The sequence below is a fragment of the Eumetopias jubatus genome, unplaced genomic scaffold (assembly GCF_037043125.1).
Source record: "Eumetopias jubatus isolate StellerSeaLion01/CBP00866 unplaced genomic scaffold, mEumJub1_p1.0 scaffold_5, whole genome shotgun sequence".
Taxonomy (NCBI): Eukaryota; Metazoa; Chordata; class Mammalia; order Carnivora; family Otariidae; genus Eumetopias; species Eumetopias jubatus.
The window spans coordinates 142,280,092-142,306,090 of record NW_028274811.1 but is presented as its reverse complement, the minus strand read 5'-3'; the positions used below and the strand labels follow the sequence as shown (position 1 = coordinate 142,306,090).

Sequence of the window (25,999 nt, the reverse complement as noted above, 5' to 3'; positions counted from 1 at the left end):
CATAGTCTCTCCCCCTTCTCCTTCTGACCTGTACTCCTCCATCTTCCCCTCCTGTCTTTCCCTGGGTTCAAGGGATGCTGGGTATGACTGTGTAGGTTGTTCACTGCATGAAAGTACCCTGTTAGCTCTACCTGCCAAGATCCATCTGGACGGATGCCCATTTCCATTTTGTCAAAAGGGGGTTGGGGAGGCCTCAGCACAGCCAAACCTGTGCTTTGCATGGATTTTTCTCCAGCTCTCTTGCAGCAGAGAGGCTGCCCTCTTGGCACCAGCTCCCCAAAACTAGAGCAGAAAGGAGTTTAAGAAAATACCAAATGTTCTTAAAATGCTATTGTGAAGTCAAAATAGAAATTGGTCAACTAAAATCACCCAAAGATGTTAAGACTTCCCTATTTAATTTGATTTGCTATGGACTGTAGAAATAGTGAAAAAAAAAAAAAAAGTTTGGGGTAGACTGGCAGTTTGGTGAATTTAGCAAGCCAATCCACTGGCTTTCACCAAACTGGCCTAGCACCCAGGAATCGAAGGTCTATTATCTTTTTGGGACACTTCTTCCTCATCAAAAGGACTGTTGAGAAGACACATCCTCCCCTGGTTAGTGGTTCCTATTTTACCCCCAAATCTAGAATCCAGGAAGGAATCATGGTAAATCTAGAGGGGCTAGCTAACAAGAGGCCAAGTTTCTGCACGTTTAGTATTACCAGTGCCTTTCCCCAAAAGGAAGGAACGCTGTTCCTGCTTCCTGACTGCAAGCTCGTCACCACCATCCTCCGCTTGCGTTCCCCATGGTTTTCTGCTAGAGAAACAGCCTTTAGGACCCAGTGGTTATCACTGGGCTTCACAGTCAGTCACATGAGCCAAGGAGACCCATGGCTCAAGCAGAAGGTTCAGGGCAAAACCAGCCATTTGTTCGGACCCCAGCACCGGCTCAGCCTTGCTGTTGGCGGCCCCGCCTCTGGCGTGGCTGACAGCCCCTCTGCCGTGTCTCCTCCTCTGCGGGGCCGCCGAGCCACAAGCTCTCACAATGCAGCACACTATCCGAAGCCCTTCTTCCGAATGGCCTTAAACTGCGTATGTTTTCGAGCCGTGTGTTCCTTGCCCCCAAACAGCAGCTTGGCAGTTCGCAGTCACCTTGCTAACATGGTTTGCGTCACGTCTACTCCTTTGCCGCCACTGAGGGGATCTCTTTTGATTGGACAGTTCTACCATTTTGCAGCTCATCTTGTGGATGGACTAAAGCTCCCCCTTTCCTCACCCTCCCTGCTGTCACATGGCTCCCATCAGCGCTTCTTCCTGAAGGCAGCTCTGAGGGACTGAAAGGAAGATGCCTCCAGAATACTTGTCCCTTTCGACTCTGCCCACCTCCTCAATCCATCTTCGTGGACACGTGCTGACTTTCTTGAAGGAAAACTCCTGGATAAGAGCATGAGGCAGAACCCGCTTTTGGAGTAGGACAGATACTCTGAATCTACATTGAAAATCTGTACTAGGGAGGGAAGAACCACGTGTGCTAGGGAGGGGAGAACCACGTGTGCTAGGGAGGGGAGAACCACGTGTGCTAGGGAGGGGAGAACCACGTGTGCTAGGGAGGGAAGAACTACGTGCACTGTAGCATACTGGGATATTAGTCTCCTATTAACTGTCGAAAGTGACACAGCTGTATTTTTCACAGGCCAAGGTGGATGTTGACCCCAAAATGTCAGGGCCTGAAGAGTGAGCCCATTCTCATGGAAAGATGAATTTTTTGTTTTGTTTTGTTTTGTTCTAGACAGTACACACCTTCTTTTGAAAGGCAGTCAGCATCCCTGGGTCACCGAGTGTCTGTGGAATCAATGGGGTCAGCTCTTCTCTAAGACCCGAGGAGAAGAGCTGGTGTGCCCCAAGAAGCGGAGCTCTGGAAGGCGCTCTAATTCTAGGTGATTCACAGAAAGTTCTAGAACCATCAGAAAGCTCAGAGTTTGTATGTAATATCATCCACTCGAATAAACACAACGTGTGCTGCTCTTGAGTGCTTCAATGGCCTCTGCAACATTAATTCCCTGACGCTAAGTTTTAAAGTTAAAAAAACAAAAATGGACCTGAGAGGAAAGGGCCTCTTAAAAGCGTTAAAAGTAGGATACACTGAGTATAAGAAAGGAGACTGTCGCTCACCGGGGTGGGTGCCTTCAGTGGCTTTCTGACTCAGAGTTTAGTCTTAAGTGGCGGTTTATTGTGCACCTTCTGGGTCAGACAGGATGCTCGGCCCTGGGGGTAGAAGGTAGCTGCCCCACACACCCTGATGTGGGCACTTCAGAGCCTACGAGGAGGAGCAACAGATGTGAAGACTGAACACAGACAGTGCTGTAAAAAGGAATGTATACATCATAGTGACCGCTTAACATTTTTTAATTTAGGAAAGAAAAACCAGAAACAAACCCTACACCTGAAACTAATGTAACATTGTGTGTCAATTATATTCCAATTTAAAAAAGTCCCTTACACGGGCGCCTGGGTGGTCGGTGAAGCATCTGCCTTTGGCTCAGGTCATGATCCTGGGGTCCTGGGTTTGAGCCTCCAAGTCGGGCTCCCTGCTCAGTGGGGAGCCTGCTTCTCCCTCTGCCTCTGCCGCTCCCCCTCCCACTGCCTGAGCTCTCTCTGATGCTTTCTCTCAAATAAATAAATAAAATCTTTAAAAAAAAGTTACTTATTGGGGCGCCTGGGTGGCTCAGTCGGTTAAGCAACAGCCTTCGGCTCAGGACATGATCCCAGGGTCCTGGGATCGAGCCCCACATCGGGCTCCCTGCTCAGCAGGGAGCCAGCTTCTCCCTCTCCCACTGCGTGCTACTCTGCCTGCTTGTGGTCTTTCTCTCCCTATCAAATAAATAAAATCTTAAAAAAAAAAAGTTGTTTACTTTTTTCCTGTATCTTTTAAGGACAATTCCTATAGCCAAGATGTTAGACCAACTGAATCACTGGAAGGAGGACGTATGTGAGACACTTCATTAGCTGCAAACTCAAATACTACTGTTTTTAGTGTTAAATAAACTGCTGCTTCAAAGCATGGCGCCCACGTCTGGAGGCTCAGGGCCAGGAAGCTGTTCCTACTCACTCTGGAAGCTTCACAGTTTGGACAAAAGGGCCTAGAGAGTGGGCCTGGAAGGCTGGCTTCTGGCAGGTTCTATAACAGGTGCCCGGGCGAGTCACTGATCCTCCCCGAGTCTTTTCCCTTTCTAAGAAATAAAGGGTTTTGACTCGCTTGTCTCCAAGTTTCTTCCCAACGAAGGACTCTGAGTCTCCATTTCTAAGGGGAAAATCTACCCTGACATACTTCAGTTACGGGAAGGAGGACGGGATTAGAATAATGAAATGAACAAAACTTTTACATGGGAAATCTAAGCATTTTTCTAAATCATCCCCATTTCAAAGTAAACCAGTTGCTGGTCTCAGAGGGACAGATTATTGCCCACACACGGAACGAGAGAAGGAACAGCCTTAAACCCAGGCTGGCGAAGTTCTCCATCCGACTCAGGGGTAGCCGGGGGAAGACGTTTAACTGGAGTGAGAGAAGACAAAGGAGGTCAGACCCAGATCGCAAAGCCAGTGACAACCAAAAGCCTTTGGCGTCCAGTGAGGGATGAGGTCCAAGTCACAGAACCTGGAATCTGAGTCAACTCAACTTTTGACTTCCAATCATTTCCCATCGTCTCCAAAAGCTGAGGTCTGTTCCTGGAATAGAAACCTTCTCGGCTTTTTCTAAAATACTCTTTTAAACAGTTTCAAGGTTGCTCACTGTTTTCCTAATATTTTAGGGAACTATGGAAAAACTTGCACACCATAGAGGAATAACACAAATAGGGGAACAGGGTTGCCTGGGGTAACGTGTCCCGACTACACAGGCGCGCTCTCGGAAATTCCTCCTCGGTGAGGTCCCCTGGAAGATGCTCCTCACACCCCTCCCCGGGCCCCCTCCCCCACAGTCAGGAGGGATGGACTGGCAGGAGGGGCAGGCTGGGGTGAAGGGGCCGCTGAGGACACTAGGTCACGAAGCGTGACGTGGCAGGCTGTTAGTCTCATGTTGCCCTTGTTAACAATCTAGTCAGGTGTGGGATCCGCGGAGCAAAGATTAAGCTGTGGGCTTTGGAAAAATATCCAACAAAGGTTTAAAACGTGCTTAGGGCTCGATTACAAGGACCACTATCAGGGCTCATCAAGCCAATAGTTCTTGTGATGACGGGAAGAGCGGCTGGAATCACCGTGTGCCTGTCATCAGTGTAACCAGCCCTTTGGCCCTGGTCATCGATGACGAGAGCAGCGCACGCCCGGGATTTCCAGAACATACTTATACTTTATAAATGGAAAATTTCTGCAGGACTTAAGAGGAACTACGGAGCCCAACAACAAACAAGAAGACTGAACTGAGGGGCGCCCGGGTGGCTCAGTCGGTTAAGCGACTGCCTTCGGCTCAGGTCATGATCCTGGAGTCCCGGGATCGAGTCCCGCATCGGGCTCCCTGCTCGGCGGGGAGTCTGCTTCTCCCTCTGACCCTCCCCCCTCTCATGTGCTCTCTCTCTCTCTCATTCTTGCTCTCTCAAATAAATAAGTAAAATCTTAAAAAAAAAAAAGAAGACTGAACTGAGTTCAAAAGACCCATTTTTCGGGGCCGCTGGGTCACTCAGTTGATTGGGCATCCCGACTCTTGACTTCGGCTCAGGTCATGATCTCCGGGTCGTGAGATCGAGCCCTACATCATCAGATGCCATGCTCAGCAGGAGTCTGGGATTTTTCTCTCTCTTCCCTCCCACCCCCCCAACCCTCGAGCGCACTCTAAATAAATAAAATCTTAAAAAAAAAACAAAACGCCTGCATTTCTTTTTACCTCCTTGCCATCTCCATCTTTAGAACTCAAAGGGCATAGTCCACAATGTAAGTTTGTTTACAAATGTGCTTTTCTGTTTTTGCCACTCTAAACCATCTTAAGTTATATACCATGTGCTTTGGGTTATACACCATGTACGTATTTTTTCCATGTTTTTTGAACAGTATCTTCTACACTGAAGTTACCCACGGGGGTTGACAGAGGGAGGATGTGTGCTGTTTCTTTAGGCCGTGCACAGAGTGCCGTGCTATCCACGGGGGGCCACAGCTGTACCTGTGAGGATGGCACAGGGCCTGGGATCCGGTAGGTGCTTGATAAGTACGCAGCGAATAATGGGTAACCAGACAGGACACAGCAGCAGGGTACGTGTGATGGGGAAAGGAACTTGTACTGGGGTAACTGAGGTAACACCCACCTCAATTTGGGAGAGGGACAGGGATGTTTACACCCTTGACTTTGGATGTTTGAAAAGGGGTCAGAAGTTATTCAGTAAGACAAGAGTATTATTAAAATGAAAGGCAAACTCAGCCTTTCCTTTAGCGTGTTAGAAGTCCCTGGACATGCCGGAAGTCTACCCTTTATTCCTAGATTCAACGACCTTTCTAAGGAACTGCTGTTCATATTTTGGGTTGTTAATTAATTCCATATAACCTCAACACTCCTCCCTTTAAAATGGCCACTTCCCCCGGGTCCCAAAACAACACCAGAGGGGGTGGTGATGTCGGTCTCCCCTTACCGTGAGCGATAAGGCCATGCAGACAAACGTGAACTTCTTGATGTGAGCTGCGGTCACCGTGTTGCTTGTGCTCACCAGTTTATTGCTGGGGTTATTCTAGTGGGAAAGAGGAGGACAGTGGTTATCCCTGGCTGGCCACACGTGCCACTTGAGGAGCGTCTTGCTTCAGCTTTATTTGATGTGTCGGTGGTACAGATGTCACCTGACAGCTGGGAAGACAGCTGTCCGGTTGCTGGACGTGAACATGAACCAGAGGGAGTTGTGGCTAGAGTGCCGGGCAGCGTTTCCTGAATGTGTGCTCCCCTTGGCGCTGGGCCCCCACGCAGCCTAGTTCTAGTGCGGCCCCTCCTGGTCCCTTGGCAGCTCCGCGAAGCCACAGGCCTGCCCCCCTTCGGTGCCCTGTCCTCCCCACCAGTGGACCGGGAGTGTGAGTGGGCATTCTCGGCCCTGCCGCACCCTCCTCCCCTCGCATTCCAGACAGAAGCTCTTGCTTTTCCCCTAACATACTTGGTGTTTTCCCGTTTCTGTGCTTTTGTGCCCCCTTGTCCCGTTGGGTCTTCTGATTTTCAAAACCCCTGTCTTGAGGGCACGTTACTGGCACAGCCCATCTGTTTCTTAAAGCCTCTCCGATCTTTTACTCCAAATTGCCCTGGGGCCCCACTTCCGGGAATGCCGGGTGACCCCAGAGCTCTCTGGAGGTGCGGATGTATTCAGGGGGCACGCATGGAAGCGTGTGAGGGGTGCACTGGCTCTCTGAGATACAGGGCTGTGTGCCTCACCCCACTCTTTCACTCCTGCAATGTAGCACGATCTTTCTTGAGTAGAGAAGGTGCCCAGCTCTGGTACACTTACTTTTAAGCCAAGAGTGCAAACAGCTCAAATGTGCTCTTGCACACTCCTGAGGTTTCCTGAGGCCATCCCAGCGCCACTGCTAAGTATGCCCATCACCTGGCCCCTCACTACGAAAACCAGCGGAGAAAAGAACCCCTTGCCTCTGTACAGATCCAATCGGTCCCAGACTGATTCAAATCAGGCCCTAAGCACCTGGCTCGTGTCTAGCCGAATGAAGGACACACGGGCAGAGCAATGACAGGTTCCACTTGGAAAAGAGCTTTTGATGGCTCCTTTACTTTGGGGGCTGTGGCGATCTCTCAAATCCCTCACCTGTGATGCCGCCAGCACAAACGTCTGGTTGACGTTTTCCTAATTCCAGCCTCTAAAGTAGATCTGCTTTTCTGAATAACAGATTTTGCTGCCACAGCACAGTGCAAGTCACAGTGGAAGGATCTCTCCATCTCTCCTACCCTGGGGGATCTTTGAGAGAGGCGCCTGGTGGGGGGGGGCTCACCCCAAAGAGTCAGGCAACCTCAAAGCACTCATGTCACCCCTGGTGGGACCACGGGCGTCACCCGTGTCACCCCTAGTGGGACAGCAGGGCGCCAGAGGGCCTTCAGGTGTGCTTTCATTTTGAAAACAGCACATATTTCTGCCAGCAGGGTTGGAATAAACTAGCACGTATCATTAGATTGGCATCTGTGTTTTGCTTTGTTTGCCCAATCTGCTTGGAAACAGACTCTTTCCCAGATGATAACTGAACGTCGGAGAGATTTTGTACAAGTGGAAAACACTCCCAGTTGATATTTAGTGAGAGCCATCAGAAGTTATGCAAGAAATGTTAAATCTCTTATTCTGGAACGCACAAAGAGGCTAAGGATTTCAATTGTCAATGCAGCAAATTCTGCGAGTCCACACAGAGGTGTCTCAGATTTGGGTGAATAGACGGCATTCACACGGACGGCTTGCAGGAGCTCTCTGGAATGCCTGGAAACAATGAGGGAGGCTCCAAAAGGGTTCTGAGTAACTCTAGTTGCTGGCGAGAGGTACGTTCGTTAAAGGGATTTTTTCATAGCACCTAACCTCTGTGATCACGAACAAAACAAAGTTTTTCTTGGACGCTCCTAGTGAAACTGTATGGTGCTGTATTGTTAAGCTGTATTATTTCAAGGTAGCCAAAAAAATTCCCGATGAGACTTTCCCAGCCAGGAGGTTCTAATACTTTAGTACGTGCTGTTCTCATCAAGTTTTATTATATAATCTGATTCTCTAAGAGCTAGAAATTTAGCAAGAAGACTTACATCCATCTTGGTTTTCTAGGATTTAACTTCTATACGCCTGTTCCTCAAAAGGAAAATAGTGAGGTCTGTCAAGAGATTGGATTAAACTCACGAAAACAGGGACTGCACGGGGAAAAATCTCCTGCAAGCCACTCATGCCTTCTCAAAGTTTGCTCTCAACAGCCTGAGCATTTTTTAGGGGATGCTCTGCATCCTGATGTTACAAGATGCTGATGTTTGAAATAGGTAGTGAGTCCAACTAATAGTCAATTCGGGGAAGTTCCACAACCAGTAAAGAGCTTTGGGCAACACCATGGCCCTATGGCATGCTACGCAGCATGGCGGGAATCCCTGAAAAGTGAGCTGCTTTTCACAGGTGAGTATGGGATGGGACAAGAGGCAGGTGACAGTGACAGGAAGAGCAGCGTGGGGGCTGTGCAGGGTGGAAGGACATCACGGATGGGTGTGTGTGAGCAGAGGTGTGTGTGTGCGTGCCGTGCGCGAGTCCGCTGGTGGACCACAGAGAAGGAGGTGGACCCATAGTGGAGGCTATCTTTCCAGACTTGAGTCTGCACCCCCTCATCCCTGTCAGAGATGCCTGGGGAGTGCCCTGGGTCAGGGCGTGAGGTGGAGAGGAAACCTTTCTGGGGCTCCACTCTGCAGGTCGAGCCCCCTTCCAGAAGCCCATGAACAACTACACATTTGAGAAGCTGGAGGCTATGTGAAAGAGAGAGCTAAGCTTACAGCCTGCGGCTGGGCCTCGCTCTGTGTGCCTTCCCAGGGTTTCCTATGCTGATGGGAGTCTGGCAGAGGGGAGGGGAGGAGGCAGGCCAGCCTTAGCCAGCCAGAACCCACTCCGCCCGAGCTGCCAGAGCTCACTTGCTGGGGTACCCTAGCAGAGAGGCCTCCTCTCCTCATATCCCAGGGCTCTTGTTGGGATCAGATAAAATGGTATCAGCAATGGCTCCTAGCTGGTTCTATAGAAATTCAAGGCAAAGGAGTTGCTGTTAAAAGTACAAGTGCAGGTTGTGTGCTTCTTTCCTATTTTTCATTTCATTTTATTTTTTAAAAGATTTTATTTATTTATTTGAGAGAGAGCACAAGCAGCGGGGAGGGGCAGAGGGAGAGGGAGAAGCAGGCTCCCCGCTGAGCAGGGAGCCCAACGCAGGACTCGATCCCAGGACCCTGGGATCATGACCTGAGCCAAAGGCAGACGTTTAACTGACTGAGCCACCCAGGCGCCCCTCTATTTTTAATTTTAAAAACATTGTACAGGGGCGCCAGGTGGCACAGTTGGTTAAGCGTCTGACTCTTGGTTTCGGCTCAGGTCATGATCTCAGGCTTGTGAGTTCGAGCCCCGCTGTCGGGCTTGGGCCTCAGTGTAGAGTCTCCTTGAGTTTCTATCTCCGTCTCCCTCGGCCCCTGCCCCCTGCTTGCTCCCTCTCTCTCAAATAAATAAATAATTCTTAAAAAAACTGTCTACTCTCTTTGGGGGTTATGTTTTGCTATAAATGTTTACAGGTTCAAGTCATTAAGCTTTAAGGAAATAGACATTAATTCAATGATTGGTAGGATAGTCCCGACCCAGGCACAGGCTACCAGTCTGAAGGGTGTGTGCCTGCCTAGGCTATTCCAGCAGCTGTGGGAGGACAGAGTTGCTGTTAACAGAGGCTTTCAGTTGGAATAAGTCCGCTACATCCAAAGCAACCTGGACCCAGGTCGGTTGCATGGACAGCTTCGGGGTGCATGGACACTGAATATACTGGAAGAGATCCATCCAGAAGCTTAGGAGCTCAAGTGCACAATCCTGTCTGTACCTTCATATCTGCTATGAGGTCAGCAAACCATTCATTTAATTAAAACAAACAAACAAACAAACAAACCACGGAAACAAAATTCAATGTAATAAACTTTTTTGAGAGTACATTTTCCCCTTTGCAAAAAATTTAACAATTTCTCAATAGGATAACCTAAAAGTGAATATAGTTTGGAGGGCATTAGAGAATTGGCATCAAGGTAAGCTTCGTTACCTCTGTTATTTTCTGAGGGAAATATTCCACAATTATGTTTGACAACACCCCCTCCCCCCGCCCCCCCCCCCCCCCCACACCACGTTCACCTTTCAGAGGGAGGTGAGACCGGGGAGTATCAGAGCGTTCCTCATCGGAGACGCCTGTCTATCAAAGGCTAATTTTAAAGAAAGCGTTTCAGACACCGCACCGTCCAGGTTCTCACCTTGTCAAAAGCCGGGTAGACAGCACGGATTTCTGTCAGCCAGCCATATGGCATGTGACCCACAGGGTATGTGGCTGTCAGGATTGCCACCGCCTACAAGAGAAAGAACCAGCAGAGTCAGTGTTGGCGTCCCAGAGAGCATCTCCTGTAGCTGCTCTTGCCATGGGGCAGAGGGAGCTGTCTCTGGGGCGGCCACCGCAGATGGATCACTCCCCACTGGGTGACAAGCACCGGCCTCCGCAGGACGGCCTGGGGGAACGGGGAGGGGCAGGCACTCCACTGCCACCATGGATGGGAGTGGGATGCGTGAGCCTGCGTGCTGGCTCGGCAAGCTATGGTTTGAGCCCAGGCCCACCAGACCAAGGTTCTTTGCTCTTTCCATTGAGCCAAGTGGAGTCCTCCAGTCTAGCCCAATTCTGAAGTCCCGAAATGGGACTTTGAGCCCTTTCTGCTCTCCAGATAGTCTTTGCTCAGGGTCCACATCTCTGCCTCCGTTCTGTCCTTCTGGCTGGCTGGGAGTATGCGCTTGTTGGTGGCTTTAGGGTGCTCTCTTTCTGATTCAACCCACTTTTAATCTGTCCAGCCAGGATAGCCCGATTCTGATTTTTAATTTAAGAAACTAAATAAATATTTCTTACGGAGACCAAACCTGTTCTTCCATGAAATTGAGAGTTTCTCCTTTTATGTGGATGAAAAGGAAGGAGTATGAAAACAAAGCATCAAACCCCACATTTTGGCAGAGTATAGGCTGCATCTATTTTAATTAACATAACAGTGATGCCTGGAACATGAGGTAAGTCCCCAGCTGGGCGAAGACACTGCTGTGTGGGCCCAAGGCAAACCTCCCCTTGGTCACCTTCCAGCTGGGTGAAGCAGGGACCCTCTCAGACCTCCCTTTCTGTTCCTCCAGCAGAACCCTGGGATTAATGAGATCCATCACACAGGTTTGCTGGGAGTCCATGAAATGTGCATAAATGGCAGACACGGAGTAGAGGCTCAATACGTATCTGTCCTGCACCCTCCATGCTGAGCCTCTATGCCATTGAGGTCATTTTAGAAATGACTCTACTGTATCATTTACCTTGTCTTTTTGCTTTGTTTTGTTTTAATGGGAAGATGGAATTCCAGCACACAAATGATGGGGGTCACATACTTTTTTCCTGAGCAACTGAAACTGATGTCATTAACTAAGAAAGCTCTTGGGTTACAAGAGCCACCTAAGATGACCTTCGGGATCCAAAACACAAAATCCAAGAACAAACTGAGGCAGGAGAAAGCATCCTGCTTGTGATTTATGTGCTTCTCTTTCCAAGCCTACATGAGCTACTTCCCAGGACATGGAAACTGGCAGGAGATCCCAGGCTGGAGACACGCTGACAGCGCATTCAAGGGTGACGTGGAAAGAGAAGGCCCTAATGAGTGGCCACCAGCCTTCCTGAAGGATCAGCAGTTCCAGAGACAGAATCAATTCTCCAGAGGGCAGCAGAGGAGGAGACAAATGAAGTAATTCTATTTGTTCATACCATACTTGAAAGATGGAAAAAATGATTCAACTCTTTGGAGTAGCTGCCAGTTTCCAGATAAATTTCTTGAGTTGTGAGTGAGTAAATAATGGAGATCCTCATTTGGGGGGAGGGCAGATTGCCAAAGAGCATACAGAGCCATGATGGGCTGGTGGGGAGGGTACATGCAGGAAGGCAGCGCAGGAACAGGTGAGAGTGGGCTGGGTCAGAATGGGGGCTCTGGGCTTCACAGTCTGGGCCTGGTCATGTCTGCTGCTGCATGGCAGAGTCTGTGGGGTTCTGTCACCACAGTGAGGCATCATGCTAACTCCACAGGAAAACCGAAAGGCCATCGGGTGGGAGTCAGACAAATCTGGATTCCACTACCAGCCCGCCTTCTTGCTAGTTTTGCGCCCTTAACAATTGTGCCCTTGCCTCAGATCTGGTCAACGAGAAGAATGAGGAGATGTTTTCTTCCGTACTCATAAAGGTAAACAGTTATGTGATTCTAAGATCCTCATGGCTTCTGAGTGTGAACGGGTCCCATAATTTGATACCACAGAATTACCTGAGCTCTCCGAATGAATCGCAAACAAGTCTGTATCCACCTTCCCGCCCCCCCATTCTTCACAAGGTGACCACAAGTGCCCCCATCCCCAGAAACGGCCCTACCTCAGTAGCTGCAGAACTGCCACCAAGGTCCCGGGAAACAAAGAGGTTGACAATAGGCCTACTGATTCTCTGTGTAGCCAAGATGAGGGCCAAAGGCCACCAGAAGCTCAGCATTTTTCTTATGGTTGCATCTCCCTGCGTCAAGAAATGGAGATAAAAATTTACTAAGTTTTAGAAGCAGAACAGAAAAAACAATTCAGAGTCAAAGCTTTTCCTTTTGATGTCAATAATGAGTCAATTCATTGTACTTAAAAATAATATAAGGAAAAGCCTCTGTAGCCAAGCCAATTTGAATTAAAATAAACCATACAGCGTTATTAGAAATTAACTCAGACAGTTGGCAAGTTACCGTGAAATCAAAACACACATTTAAGTTTGATGGATCCAAATCACTGTTTTCCAAGCAGGGCAGCTCTAAGCCAGGCAGAACCCAATTCCATGGCCTGGGAAACAGGCTGGAAATTGGTTTTTGTTTAAATCACCAAACTGACTGGCTAGAAGCCATGTCAGTAAGAGGTTAACTCTCAGAAGTAAAAAAAAAAAAGAAAAAAGAAAAAAATTATAATTTATTTTTGTAACCAGTCAGGTCACAAAAGTGCCTAATTATTTGGGTATAAATCTACTACCAAGGTTCTTATTCTCAAAGCTTTGACAGAAGTCACGTGAATGTTCAGAAGCATAAAAATAAAAGCACGGTCAAGAAAATGTGGTTTATTAAGAATTCTACAAAGCAGAGAGGTGTGCAATCTTTCAAGCCTGGCTTTTATGATTTAACTTTGGTTTTGATTCTTCAGAGGTTAAGAGTTACATCGTGGAACCATGCCAGCCACTTTTATTTCCCCTGGTTGGCGGCTCAATGTTCAGAGATGGATTGTCACCATCAAGACCAATTTGATGTGGTTGTCCTAGTGATGTGGAAGCAACTAGATCAGATTTTACTGATGGCCTGCCCTCGGAGGGAGGTAAGTGGTCAATACAATTACTGTTCTGACATGCCAAGAGTAACCTGTGGTCAAGGGCGGGATCAGAGGGTGGAGTCTGGGGACGTATTCGGGGCTATGCGGAATCGCGTGTATGGGCCTCACAGCTCGATGGAAACCAAGCCCAGGGATGTCTGGTACCGAAGGGTAGGGTAGATTAGCATATACATAAGTCAGATAGTGTTTGCACTTATGATGAATAAGTATTTGGGCTGTTCGGGGAGGATTATACCCTGCTAGTATCTGACTCCACTTTGGAGGCGCAGGCCAAGCTCCGCCGCCTTCTAGGAGGCGGGGGGAGCATCTCAGACCTCTCCGAGCTTCGAGGCTCTTGTATTCCCATGGCAGATCTGCGCGCTGTCTGGGGTCCACGTCTAAGTGTTGCTTCTGTGTTGCTCTCATCTACTGGGTGAGGTGTAATACAGCTGCCTGAGGGCAGAGACCAGATTTTAAGCTCTTCTGTCCTGCCCCTGGTGCCTACATGCTCTGCTCACTCCACAGAAGGTGCCCGAATGAGCGACTGCGTTTGGCCAGCACAGAAAGTATAAACAAAGCCTCGGGCCCTGCTGTGAATTTAAGAATAACCCGAATGTGAGTTTCAAGGTACCATGAGCCCCAAATACTTGTTGATTAATATATAGAATGACTTGCTTTTCACAATAGAGGGTATGAAGAACCAAAAATGCCGTATCTACTCTTCAGCCCGACCTGACCCACCGTGCCTCAGTCTCCTGATAGGCAAATAAGGAGGCTGCACGGTGACCTCTGAGACCTCTTCCGTCTCCCGAGGCCATCAACCCTCCACCTGGTCTCTGCCTCTGGACACGCCCTAGCACTGGACATCTTAGGGCATGGGCTTATTATTCAGGTTTCCCATTTCACGGAGGGCTGGGGTAGAACCCCACTGCCCCCGGATGCACAGACAGGCCGTGGGCGCGTTCGAAGGCCGTACCCCCAGCTCCGGTCCGCTCCTGTCGGGGATGATGTCGTGGATGTTCTTGTAGTAGCCCAGGCACAGGGTGGTGCAGCGCACGAGGGCGCCCATGTACAGGGACAGAATGGGGATGAGCAGGGGCTCTCTGCATTCCAGGTGACTGTGCAGTAAGATGGCGACAAACACGACCTGGAAGGTGGGAAGACAAGAATGAGTTGGCAGGGAGGCCGGAACCAGACAACGGGCGCGCTTGCCGACCTCTCGCGCCCTCCGGATGAGACAGACCTCCGAGTGAAAACCGCGACGCCGACGAGGAGAACAGAAACCGGGGCTGGGGCTCCATGCTGCCCTCACAGAATTCAGGGTCAGATATCTGGGCTTCAGGGGAAGAGTACACAATCACTTTGCTACATTCACCTCTAAGATTCTTTTATTTTTTTAAAAAAAGATTTTGTTTATTTATTTGAGGGAGAGCCAGAGCAGAAGCAGGGGGAGCAGCAGGGGGAGGGGGAGAAGCAGGCTTCCCGCCGAGCAGGGAGCCCGATGCGGGGCTCGATCCCAGGACCCTGAGCTCATGACCTGAGCCGAAGGCAGACGCTTAACTGACTGAGCCACCCAGGCGCCCCTCTAAGATTCTTTTAAGGCAACTGTACATCTGGATAAGGTGATTGGTAAAAAATATCTAGACACTTTGGTCCCCTAGACCCCCAAAAGATGTGGTAGAGGTTTGCCTTCTTGAGCCTGGATTCTAACATGCACACGTAATCCACATTGGAGGACCTAAGTCCACAAGGAAAAAGTAGTGGTGATCAGTGATGTATACAGAAAAATAGACATTAACATTGGTAAGATGGAGTCCACTAAAAATGCTGCAAAAAGCACCAATGTTAATTATTAGAAAAAAAACTAAATTAAAATTTAAAATACTAACAAAAGTGGTGGAGGTAAAAAAAGAGAGTCAGGAAGGATTAAAATAATAATAAAGTATTGATCTCTACTGACTATATAATCTCTAAAACAACTTTAACAATGTATTTAACTTTCCTGTCTACAAAGATCAGAGAAGCAGCCCAGCCGATGTCCAGAGCCGTCCAGGGATTCCCACATTCAGAAGACCACTGAGCATACATGGTGTGAAAATTAACTAATGGGGAGGGGGACACTCTTCCTGAGCTACGCTGACTTTATTTTTTTTTTTTTAATTTCATTTTTAAGCAATCTCCACACCTAACCTGGGGCTTGAACTTACAACCCCAAGATTAAAGAGTCCCATGCTCTACTGTCTGAGCCGGCCAGGCGCCCGTGAACTACCATAACTTTAGTGGCCAAATATCCACGGAACAACAGGCATGCAAAATAGACCACCACTGAGTGACCCTGACCCAAGGAGGCTTATCCCCATCACTGCAGTACCAAGAAATCAGCGATGACAAAAAGTTAAAAAGGAAGCTGGAGACTGAGCATGAGGAACTGGATGAGTGCATTCAGTTACTGGAGGGAACACAGAACGACAGGGTAATACAGAGAAACTTCTGAGCACAGTAAAAGTATCAGATGCTGGAGGTGGTTTGTTTGCAGCATGGGCTGCATCGTGTGTGCCGGCTGTCATTCTCAAAACCAGTACACGAGGCCGATTCGGACCGGGAGCCTCCGGCACAGCTTGGCCGCGTGAACACAACCAGGCTGCCACAGCACCGGCAATGTGAGCCGACACAAGCTGGCGTGGTGCTCAGACTCCTGCTCCCACTCCCCAAGGACGCAGCGGAGCCCACGGATGGAAGTCAAGATGCCCGTAACCGGCTCTGTGCCTGTTCCTTCCAAGTGGAACAAGTATAACGTGTCCACTGAAAATGCAGACACCAGCTGGGGAAGCCTCGCTAACACTGTGTTAGGAACAGAGGACTGGGAGTTCTGTGACGGGGCCCCGACGCGCGGGGACGTCTCTAATGCTTCCGATGCATCTAAGGAGCAAACTCCCGCTCGAACGGGTGCAGCAAGCTGACCGTTGGGCAGACAGAAACCCACAGTGTACGCTAAGATGACTGTGTGTAGAGACTGAAAACTCGTTGTATGAGATAGGAATACAAGGACCGAGCCCCTTCTGCTGCCAAGTCCAGGAAGGCTCCCGGGGCCATCAGGATGGCCACTGGAGATGGAGGCCTGCTGGGCAGGACCACAGAGGAGGATGTGGACAAGAAGGGAAAGGGGGGCATGGGCAAAAACAGAAGTGCGGTGATGACAAGAAAACGGCCTGGGCATCGGGGCGGGCTATGTGGGCCCGAGGGAGGGGGATGCCCTGGGCCAGTGGCTCTCACACAGCCTCCCTCACATTTACCAGCTCGATGCCATGGGCCCAGCACCCATCACAGAGCTTACATCTTCACTGTGGGTTGTACTGTTCACCAGTTTAAGACAACACAGGGCCTTCTGCATTTCAATCCAGAATTATGATGTTGAATCTGATATCACCACCAAAAACATCAGGTTATTTTCTGAGCAGGAACCTACTCTCTTAGTGAGGATTTTCCCAGGGAGAGCCTGCTTGGTGCTGGCCCTGTACTCCGTGCCCAAGAGTCCAGTGATAAAGAGATCGTCCCGGGAGCTGACAGTCCAGCGGAAGAGCAGGGCCAGGAATCAGAACCATGACACTGGCGAGCATCCACCGACGGGGTGAAGGAAGCGTGGCTTTGCCGGGATGCCCGGCTGCTGTGGGGGAGGGCCTCCCCTTGTGTGCCATCTGAGCTGAGACCTGCAGCCTCTGCAGGAGGTAGACAGGAGTGGCAAGAGTCTGTGGCAGGTAGGAGGACCTGAGGCAGAGCATCTCCTCCTGAGCAGAGGGGCCGAAGCAAAGAGCCCCGTGGAAGGGGCCTCTGCCACACCAGGGCCCCGAATGGAGTGCCCGTGACTGGGATGCAGGGAGTGAGGGGACGAGAGAAGAGCGCCAGGCTGGGGAGGAAGCAGAGCCCAGGGGTCTTCAGCACGTTGTCTGCCATCATTTTGACTGTTTATCTCAAGAACCCCGGGAAGCCATTTTTAAAAGCAGCTTCTGAGCAGTGGGGCCAGAATTTCCAAGAGAAGAGATCACTGTGTCTGCAGTGGGAAGGAAGGAAGGAAGGAAGGAAGGAAGGAAGGAAGGAAGGAAGGAAGGAAGGAGCGCCAGAGCAGAGGCAAGTCAGGAGACCTCTCTAGCAGTCCAGGTGGGACGGGTGATCCTTCGGACCCGGGTGACGGTGGAGAGATGGGAAGAGGGCAGATGAAAGACACATCTAGGATTAAAATCCAAAAGGCCTGGTGATGAAGAGGATGCTCCTAGGATGGTCCCCAAGCTTCTGACCCGATGACAGTGCCACTGATTTGCTCAAAACCGAAATGCTTGATAGAGAAGGTGTGAATTCGAGCTTACGGTGGCGTTGAAGGATCTGAGTGGAGCCGTCACAGAGGCATCTAGGTATGTTGTCTGGGGCTCAGAGGAGAGGGCCTGGCTATGGATATTTGGGAATCATTGGTCCTGTGAGAGATGGTATAGACCTAGGGCGTGAATTAGATTCTCCTCCAACAGAATACAGTGAGGAGAGAGAAGGATCTTGGGGACGTCCACATTTTCACCTCCAGAGAGGAGGTGTGCCTTCAGAAGGAGGAGACAGACCAGGACTGCGGTGCTGAGTACCAGAGGGAGGGAGTGGTTCGTGCAGGAGGGAGCAGCGAATACAGTGAAGAGATGGCCAATGAGTTGCTGGGAACCGTCCAGTGGATTAAGTGACACAAAGGTCATTAGCAAGAACTATCTGGGTGAGCTGATTGGGGGGGGGGCAGCAGACTTGAAGGCGGTAGAAGAATAGAAGTAAAAAAGAAATGGAGACACTGAGCGAAAATCCCCCCTTCCAAAAAGTCTGGCTGTGAAGTAACGGAGAGAATTGTAGCTCGAGAGGCTCACGGGAGCCAGAGAAAAGTTCTTGTTGGTCATTGTGTTAAAACGGCAGACAGGTGAGCACGTTTACACGTCAAGAGAAATGACCCAGGGGAGAGAGAACGGATGAGGGAGAGCCGGCTGAATCTGGTTCTGGAGAAAGCACAGGATCCAAGGCACATGTGGAAGAAGCGGTTCTGGACCACAGTGAAAGGGCACCCTGTCTCCCAGAATGGGGAGAAACGCAGATGACGGAGGGTTTGAAGGCTGGCTTGTAGGTCTGGTGGCCAGAAGTGGGAGAATTCGGTTGCTTCAACTTTCTCACGGAAGCAGGAAGGGAACTGGTCTACTGGGAAGGGCGAGGAGGGGAGGGCCAGTCTGCCGTAGCTACTGGAGTCTCAGCAGTGGAGAGTGATGAGCAGAGATACATAGTTCCATCGACGTGTGCCACCGTGTGACTTGCTGCAGGAGCACCCACTACCTGGGTACAGGCGGTGAAAGGTGCATCGTAGGGGGTTCAGGAGTGGGATCTTGGCAGAAGGCTGAGATGAAGAGACAGGGACTGACGGTAGTACAGCAACATTGCTGACCTGGGATGGTGGCCTCCCACCCCGGCACCCTCGGCTGAGTTCAGGAGGCAAGGGCTTGGACAGGAGGTCCCAGTAAGGTCCAACAATGTCCTGAGAATACTCATGTTGATATTGAGCAAATATTGACCAGGTGATTGTGAATCACAACAGAAACAGCAATATTTTTCATAAATTCTTTGGCAATATATTAGAACGTAGTGCTTTTTTTTTTTAAATTTTATTTGACAGAGTGAGAGAGTGAGCACAAGAAGGGGAGGCAGCAGAGGGAGAGGGAGAAGCAGGCTCCTTGCTGAGCAGGGAGCTTGATACGGGACTCGATCCCAGGACCCTGGGATCATGACCTGAGCCGAAGGCAGACACTTAATGGACAGAGTCACCCAGGCGCCCTTAGAACATAGCACTATTGACAGGAATGGTGGGCCCAGAAAAGCATCATTGCATGGATGAACCAAACCAAGAGAACTTTCTTGTACTATGGTGAGAGATCAATTAGCTTAGTAAAACATTTTTTTTTAAAGGATTTGATATATTTATTTATTTGAGACAGAGAGAGAGAGCACGCGAGAGCTGGAGGAAGGGCAGAGGAGGAGGGAGAGGGACAAGCAGACTCCACCCTGAGCAGAGCCCAAGGTGGGGCTCGATCCCATGACCCTGAGGCCACGACCTGCACAGAAACCAAGTCAGACCCTCAACCGACTGAGCCACCCAGGCATCCCAGCTTAGTAAAAATCTTAAAACACAGGAGTTGCCACTGAAATGCAAGGTATTATAAACTATTTTCATTTTACCATTGGCGACTTGCTATCTATCTATGCCAAGGTGGTATTTTCAAAGGACTTTGCCTGAGACCTATCTACTCATAAATTTGGTAATTAACAAATGCTTTCAAGAAACAGAGGAATAAAGCTGGGGGTGGGGCAGGGGCAATAAAAAATTTAGGAACAAAAATTGCATTTATTCCTCCAAACTTTCAAACTACACGGTTTAAAGTAACTACTTCACCAGGCATAGCCCGAGGCCAGATGGCATCTGAATCCAGCTCCCATCTCTTCTACCAACCTGATATGATTACTCTGCCCTTGTGAGTCCTCCCAGCAGGTGTCGGCCAGGACTAGGCTTACAACTGAGAAGGAAATGGCCGTAGCCATACTGGCAAAGCATTTTTCGGGGATATGGTTTTCTCTTCTACTCTTAGATGCTCACTATATTTATCTTAGGCCAAGTTAAGTTTTGTTTGTTTGTTTGTTTGTTTGTTTTATTTGCCCTTAAGAAAACACACATCTATAAATACTCACTGAGTTGCTGATGCCAATGTTGCAAACGAGAGGTGTTTCCTTAATTTCAAATGAACCGACTAGAGTGAACAAGGCAGTTTAGTTCATCTCTCAGAGGATGAATAAAAGTAAGATCGGGACAAAATTCTCTAATAACTCACAAATAAAATTGACAAAGATACATCAAGGGATGACGTGAACTAGTGTTCAGGCATGCTCAGGCGTGCATGCACGTGCAAACACACACACACACACACACACACACATGGTGTTAGCAGGAATTAATTTAAATTACTTTTAATAGTGATCCATGGAGTAAATGCAATTAATTTAGAAATGTAATTGTTGGTCTTTAGGGAGGTACTAACAGTTTGGCAGTAGATTATTTCAAAAAGGTGGCTAACAGAACTAGCTTTTCTGATGGGGGAAACGAGGCAGAAATGCACGGAAACGCTCACAGAATGGAACTGAGAATTGGAAAAGGAGATTAAAAATCAGTCCATCCCTCCTCCTCTGTGAAGAAATGGTTCTCTCAAACCTCTGATTGTAATTTATAGATTATAGGAATTCAATTTTCTGCTGAAATTTTTCATGCAGTATCCTGGGTGGCAGAAGAAAGGAGGGAACGTGGAAAACCAGGGCTGGTGCCAGAGCTGGACTCCATAGAAAGGGCAATGTAGGCCTTCTTCTCAGACCGTGTCCAACTTCCTGGCTCTTGTTCAATGTGGGCTAATGACGTGTGAATGGCAGCCCCGTGTGGCATCTACACGAGAAACAACATGGAAGAAGAATTCCTCTGCGCTCCCTCTAGAGCCGAGGGACAGACCATGTATTGTGAGGCCACACAGAGGGCCAAGTGTGCACCCAGCCAAGCACACTGCGACCCTCTGACCACCAAACACGCACGTGCTGGGACCCAACGGTCAGCCTAAAGGCCTGAACCTCTGATGCTGAATTTCAATTCCTACCACCCTCCTTCCTGCAGGATTAGACATACTTCTACTGCAAGAGGTCTCATTGTCTCACTTGTTCAACACACCTTCACGGATGTCCACCTTTGGTTTGAGTAACGCAGGAAGGCCCCGCAGAGGGAATGCATGTCAATGAAGCAGGCATGGGCTCCGAGGAGCTCCGACGGGTACACAGACCATACTTACCTGAGCTATGACATCGGAGATGGATGCACATCCCACCAGGAAACTGTATTTGTGTTTTAGGAGAATGCCAGCATGGGTCCATGCCTGCCGGAAAGAAGAGAATTTGGCATGAGAGACGCCATTAGGATTGGATGACTTATGGTTGTTATGATTTACTGGGCATTCCGGAAATAGACTCTCTACCTTCCTTCCCCCTTCAGAACCTTCGGAGCACAGGACAAACTTTCCGTTGGTCAAATGACTGTAACTTGGCCTGATGACTAGGTCCTCATTAGATTTTTAAGTGGGATCAGTGACCGCACAGTATTTATTTAGTACGGATGATGATGGAGCCCAGGGTGCTCGCTAGTTTTCCTGGCAGGAAAGCTAGGTGGATACCAAGAACAGAGGAAACACCATCTCTCTCTCTCTGGGGCAGCCGGAATGACAAGGCAGAAACATTCCCCTTCTACGAAGGTATTATAATGAGGGCTCCAGTTTGGTTCTGAGTTATTATAGTCATTATAGGTTCTCATCAAATGATGAGGGCTCTACTCTTTCCTTCTCTTCAAGTTGGGGCAGGATCTGATCTGACACTTTGCCTCTGAGGGAAATGAAGAGGAAGGTCCTCGAAGGGGAGCAGACGATGAAAAGCCTGGGGGTCGGGGAGTTTGGAGGTCTGAAGTTCAAGACAGGATCTGTGTGAGGGTCATCCTTCTAACCCGGAAAGGCCACCGTGGACCAACACAGCAATAACATTTCGTGTGAGCTACACACCATCAGACAAAAATGGTTTATTCCAAGGTCTGTGTCAGGACTTCATATATAGCAGCTGCTACATCCACTTCCTCCCTCAGCTCACAGGTCTCGAGGTGCCAGACGTGGAAAGAAACGCAAACTGTCGATAACATTTGCAAATAGCGGCTTGTGTGCTCCCTTTGTTGACCAAAGCCATCGGGATGATAAGCTTTGTGGTTTTCAATTATTATCTCTCTCACCAATATATTAGGGCTGCACTGAAGGTGTAGGTGTGGAGGGGTGTGTACCCGGGGAGATTACCTGGCTTTTTATAAGTGTTCGTTATTTTGTTCTTTATGAATAGTCTCTTATTGCTGGGTCTTTGGGGGCAGTTGGTAAATGAAACAAGAAAGCAAAGGGTGTTAATCACCAATGTTCTCGTGTTCCTCTGAGTTTTAGAAACTCTTTCACGACAGATAAATACAGCTGAAGGGAAATGAACATAGGGGACACCAGAGTCTGGGATTCACTTTTAGTCCTGAGTCCCTGACTTAACCGTATAATGGTGATTCTTCTGTGTGTTCACAGAGCCCCCATATAGATGGGGGGCAGGCCTCAGAGCAATATCAGGACTCTGTCTAGGAAGCTGGGCTTCTACACTTTTGGGATGTGATAAAGGTCACTTCACTCAGTTTTCCGATTCCAAGCACTATTGTGCCCCCTTAGGCCGGCATGGGGGGCCGTGGGGAATCCAGTTCTAGGAAATCCAGCCCCTTTGCCTTCTTTCTTTTTTTGGAGTATATGTCAACTACCAGAGTAAATACAGAGTAATTTCTTATTTGATGGTAAGTAAGAACAAGAAAATCCAGGTACCAGTGCTCCAGTGGCCAAATTCTCCCACTGACACTGATGTCACATCAATTGAGAATCAGAGTCTTTGCGTGAAAACTGTGAGTTTAAGGTCATTGTGCAGACTGGTGGGAAGCGGTCAGAGAGTCCATGGGGCCACGTCCACAAGCTAATGACAGGCAGTTTTAACACTCCTGATAACACTGGAGAAGATGGACCACACGTTGTTGACCTTGGTTCATTCCTCCAAGGATGTGGGGCTGGAGTCTCACCTCCGTGTGGACGCCCACTTACCTCACACATCTACAGTACATAAAACTTGAGGGGAGGGGTGGCGAAAAACTGTACAAATGAACATATTTTTCAGTCTCCTCCCAAAAGTAATCTAAAATGGAGCCCAAAGAAGGGGTTCATTTTCCAGCATTGGACATTACTGGAATTTTTTTTTTTTTTTTTTGCTAAGTCTCTTTTATAACTCTCGAAAACACAGAGGAATAGAAAAAAAGCATTCTCTGAGAACTCTTCAGCATCATGACAAAGAATTTAATCTATGGAAGTGAGCCACCCTTAGTCATGTAGTAAAGCTGGTTATTAAAGTAATGAAATCCTATCCATATTTTCAAGAGATTCTTATTCTAAAAAGCTTTGGGTGCTTAAGCCACACAAATGGTAAGTTTATCAGAAAGCTGGCCTGATCGCTTGATCCTGAATATATCAGAAAAGAACTTTATATTTAAATGAAATTTTCAAATAGGCTCTCTTGCCTCTTGCCAGAACTTTGTGGCAAGTACAGACGATTCTCAACAAATAAATGGACAAGATGGGCTGGTTACGGGTCAGTGGTCAGCTGGAACCATTCTGCAGTGCTGGTGGGGGTATAAACAGCTGCCATGGAGGTCAGTATGAGGGTCCCTCAAAAATTAAATACAGATTTACTACATAATCCGGCAATTTTACCTCTGGCTATCTACCCAAAAGGATTAAAACAGGAAGTTCAAGGAGGTATTTTATACCCGTGTTCATAACCCATTATCAAAATAGCCAAAAGGTGGAAGTCACCCGGGTGTCCATTGATGGATGAATGGATGAACCAAATGGGGTCTCTACAGACAAGGGAATATCGTGCAGCCTTAAAAAGGACATTCTTGGCATTTGTTACAAGATAGAGGAACCTTTAAGGCATTACGCGAAGTTAGATGAGCCAGCCACAAAAGGACAACTGCTGTCTCATTCCGCTCACAGGAGATCCCTGATTGGTCAAATTCACAGAGACAGACAGTAGAGCAATGGTCCAGGGGTGGGGGGGACTGGAGCATGGGAAGCTAGTGTCTCATGGGGACAGAGTCAGTTTCACAAGACAAGGGTTCTGAAGATTCACAGCCATGTGAAGGTACTTCATGCATTGAACTGTATCCATAAAAATGGCTAAAATGGTAAATTTTATGTTATGTACACCATAATTTTTTTAAAGTGCCCACAGTTACTCACCATTGCATCCATAAAAGGGAAGGCAGCAAGATACAGGAAGGCCCTTCTCGTTTTGTTCCCCACAGACTCATCCACATGGTGCAGTTTATTGATAATGTAGTAGCCTAAGTCACTATAAGCTGCAAAGGGCCAAAGAAACATACACGGTAATATTTAGAAAAAGTTATCTTTTAGGCTTTTCATCTCAAAGGTGCAAAAACAGCGTTAAATGTAATATTTGTTTTTTTTTTTTTTTGGTGTAGAAAAATGAGAAAACGTAGATGAGCATATAGAAAAATAAATCATCTCCAACCTCACTCCTCTACCCAGAGGGGGTCACAGTTAATGCTCTGGGTTCTAACTGCCCAGTTCATTTATGGGTGTGTGGTGGGCACGTGCATGGGGTACGCGTGTGTGTTTTAACACAAAAATGGGATCATATCGTATATGTATTCTTTTGTAAACCATGAACATCTTTCCATGATTTGCTTCCACACTTTAATGGTTGCAATGAATTCCTTTTTATAGGTTTACTCAGCATAAACTTACTCAGTCTCCTACTATTATGCATTTAGGATGCGTCCATTAGTTTGATATCATGAAAGGGTGCTTGATGGATCGTTTGGAAGCTGAATGTTTATACGGAGTGTTACTTATTTACTAAGAAAATTCCCAGATGTTAATATGCCTTTTCTTTTTGGGGGGGGGAGGGGCAGAGAAAGAGGAAGAGAATCTCAAGCAGACTCCCTGCTGAGTGTGGAGCCCAACGCGGTGCTTAGTCTCACAGCCCTGAGATTATGACCTGAGCTAAAACCAAGAACTGGATGCTTTACCGACTGCGCCATCCAGGCGCACCTGCTAATATGCCCTTTCAATAAAATATGTTAAAGCTAGCTTTTCATGGCTTGCTATTCTTTTTGTTTCGTCTTTTGGGAGAAGCACGTGGGCATTGAACTGATATAGGCTGAATGAATTTGTAGCTGCCGAATAGATATAAAGGAAGAAAAAGAAAGGTCTTTCTAGTGTATTAGCTGGGCATTCCAACAGGTACTGTGAGCAAAGATGAAGTAAACGATTCAGGTATTTTTACCTCATTGATAGATGTGTAGACTAGATCAGAAAATAATAATCTTTGTGTTTTTCATAGTGTTTTACATGGTGCTTTAATAGCACTGTTCCTGTTCTTTTCATTTTTCTATAAATATGAATATTAATGCAGTGGACAACTACAGAAGCTGCTTTGAAATCAGAAAGGAGACAGGACGCAGTAAGAGTCTCATTTTATGTGAATAATAAGACCCCTCCCTCCACTTCAAAGTTTGGGGGATGACTTGGAACCATATGAACTGATAAGAAGAAAGTGATAGTAAAGAAATGAGCCTCCACTCTTTTTCCGGATTAGTCTTGCATCATAGGAATTTTGAATTAAGTCAGGTCTTCGGGATGATATCACAGATATTTAGATGCACAAATGGGAATCCTAGATGGGGAAGTAAAGTGGTTTCAAGGGGCAGGGGGCTGGAATGGGTAAGACATCCTGAGAACAGGTGGGATGGGGGAGGCAAATGCAGGAGGAGAGGTCGAGGCTCTCCAAGGGGGGGCCGGGGGGAAAACCAAAAAGTGAGCTGCCAGGAGAGCAAACATGTCAGGGGTGGAGCATGGTGGGGCCAGCAGAGCCACTGAGGCAGCAAGAAGAGAAATCCAGGAGGGAGGGGAGGCGGCAGCTGTGATGTCCACGTTTGGATCCGAAGGCACACGGATTAGATGAGACAAGCAGATTAGAGAAGGCTTGACCTGCCCCTGGAAGGCTCGGGGGGGGAGCCCTGCAGCCTGCCCTCCCCACCAGGACAGAAGTGCACTCAGACCTCAGACAGATGGAAACGCAAGGCCTGGATGAAGGTGTTCCTTAAGAGCATAAATGGTTTACTTGGGGTGCTGAAACCTGGAGGTTTTGTTATTGTTGCTGCTGATTATGTGTACATTCATTTCATTCAGTCGGGGACCGGTCAC

General features: G+C 48.3%; 1 protein-coding gene across 1 annotated transcript in view; it reads right to left on the bottom strand.

Annotated features, from left to right (window-relative positions):
• ANKH (ANKH inorganic pyrophosphate transport regulator) overlaps positions 1 to 25,999 on the bottom strand; it is a 130,200-nt gene that overhangs the window by 23,505 nt on the left and 80,696 nt on the right. The window contains exons 3-8 of the mRNA XM_028098067.2: positions 24,011 to 24,129; positions 20,957 to 21,040; positions 14,047 to 14,217; positions 12,115 to 12,249; positions 9,941 to 10,033; positions 5,592 to 5,687 (exon numbers count right to left, since the gene is read on the bottom strand). Coding sequence (XP_027953868.1) covers positions 5,592 to 5,687; positions 9,941 to 10,033; positions 12,115 to 12,249; positions 14,047 to 14,217; positions 20,957 to 21,040; positions 24,011 to 24,129 — 698 coding nt within the window. The remainder of the gene's footprint in view (positions 1 to 5,591; positions 5,688 to 9,940; positions 10,034 to 12,114; positions 12,250 to 14,046; positions 14,218 to 20,956; positions 21,041 to 24,010; positions 24,130 to 25,999) is intronic.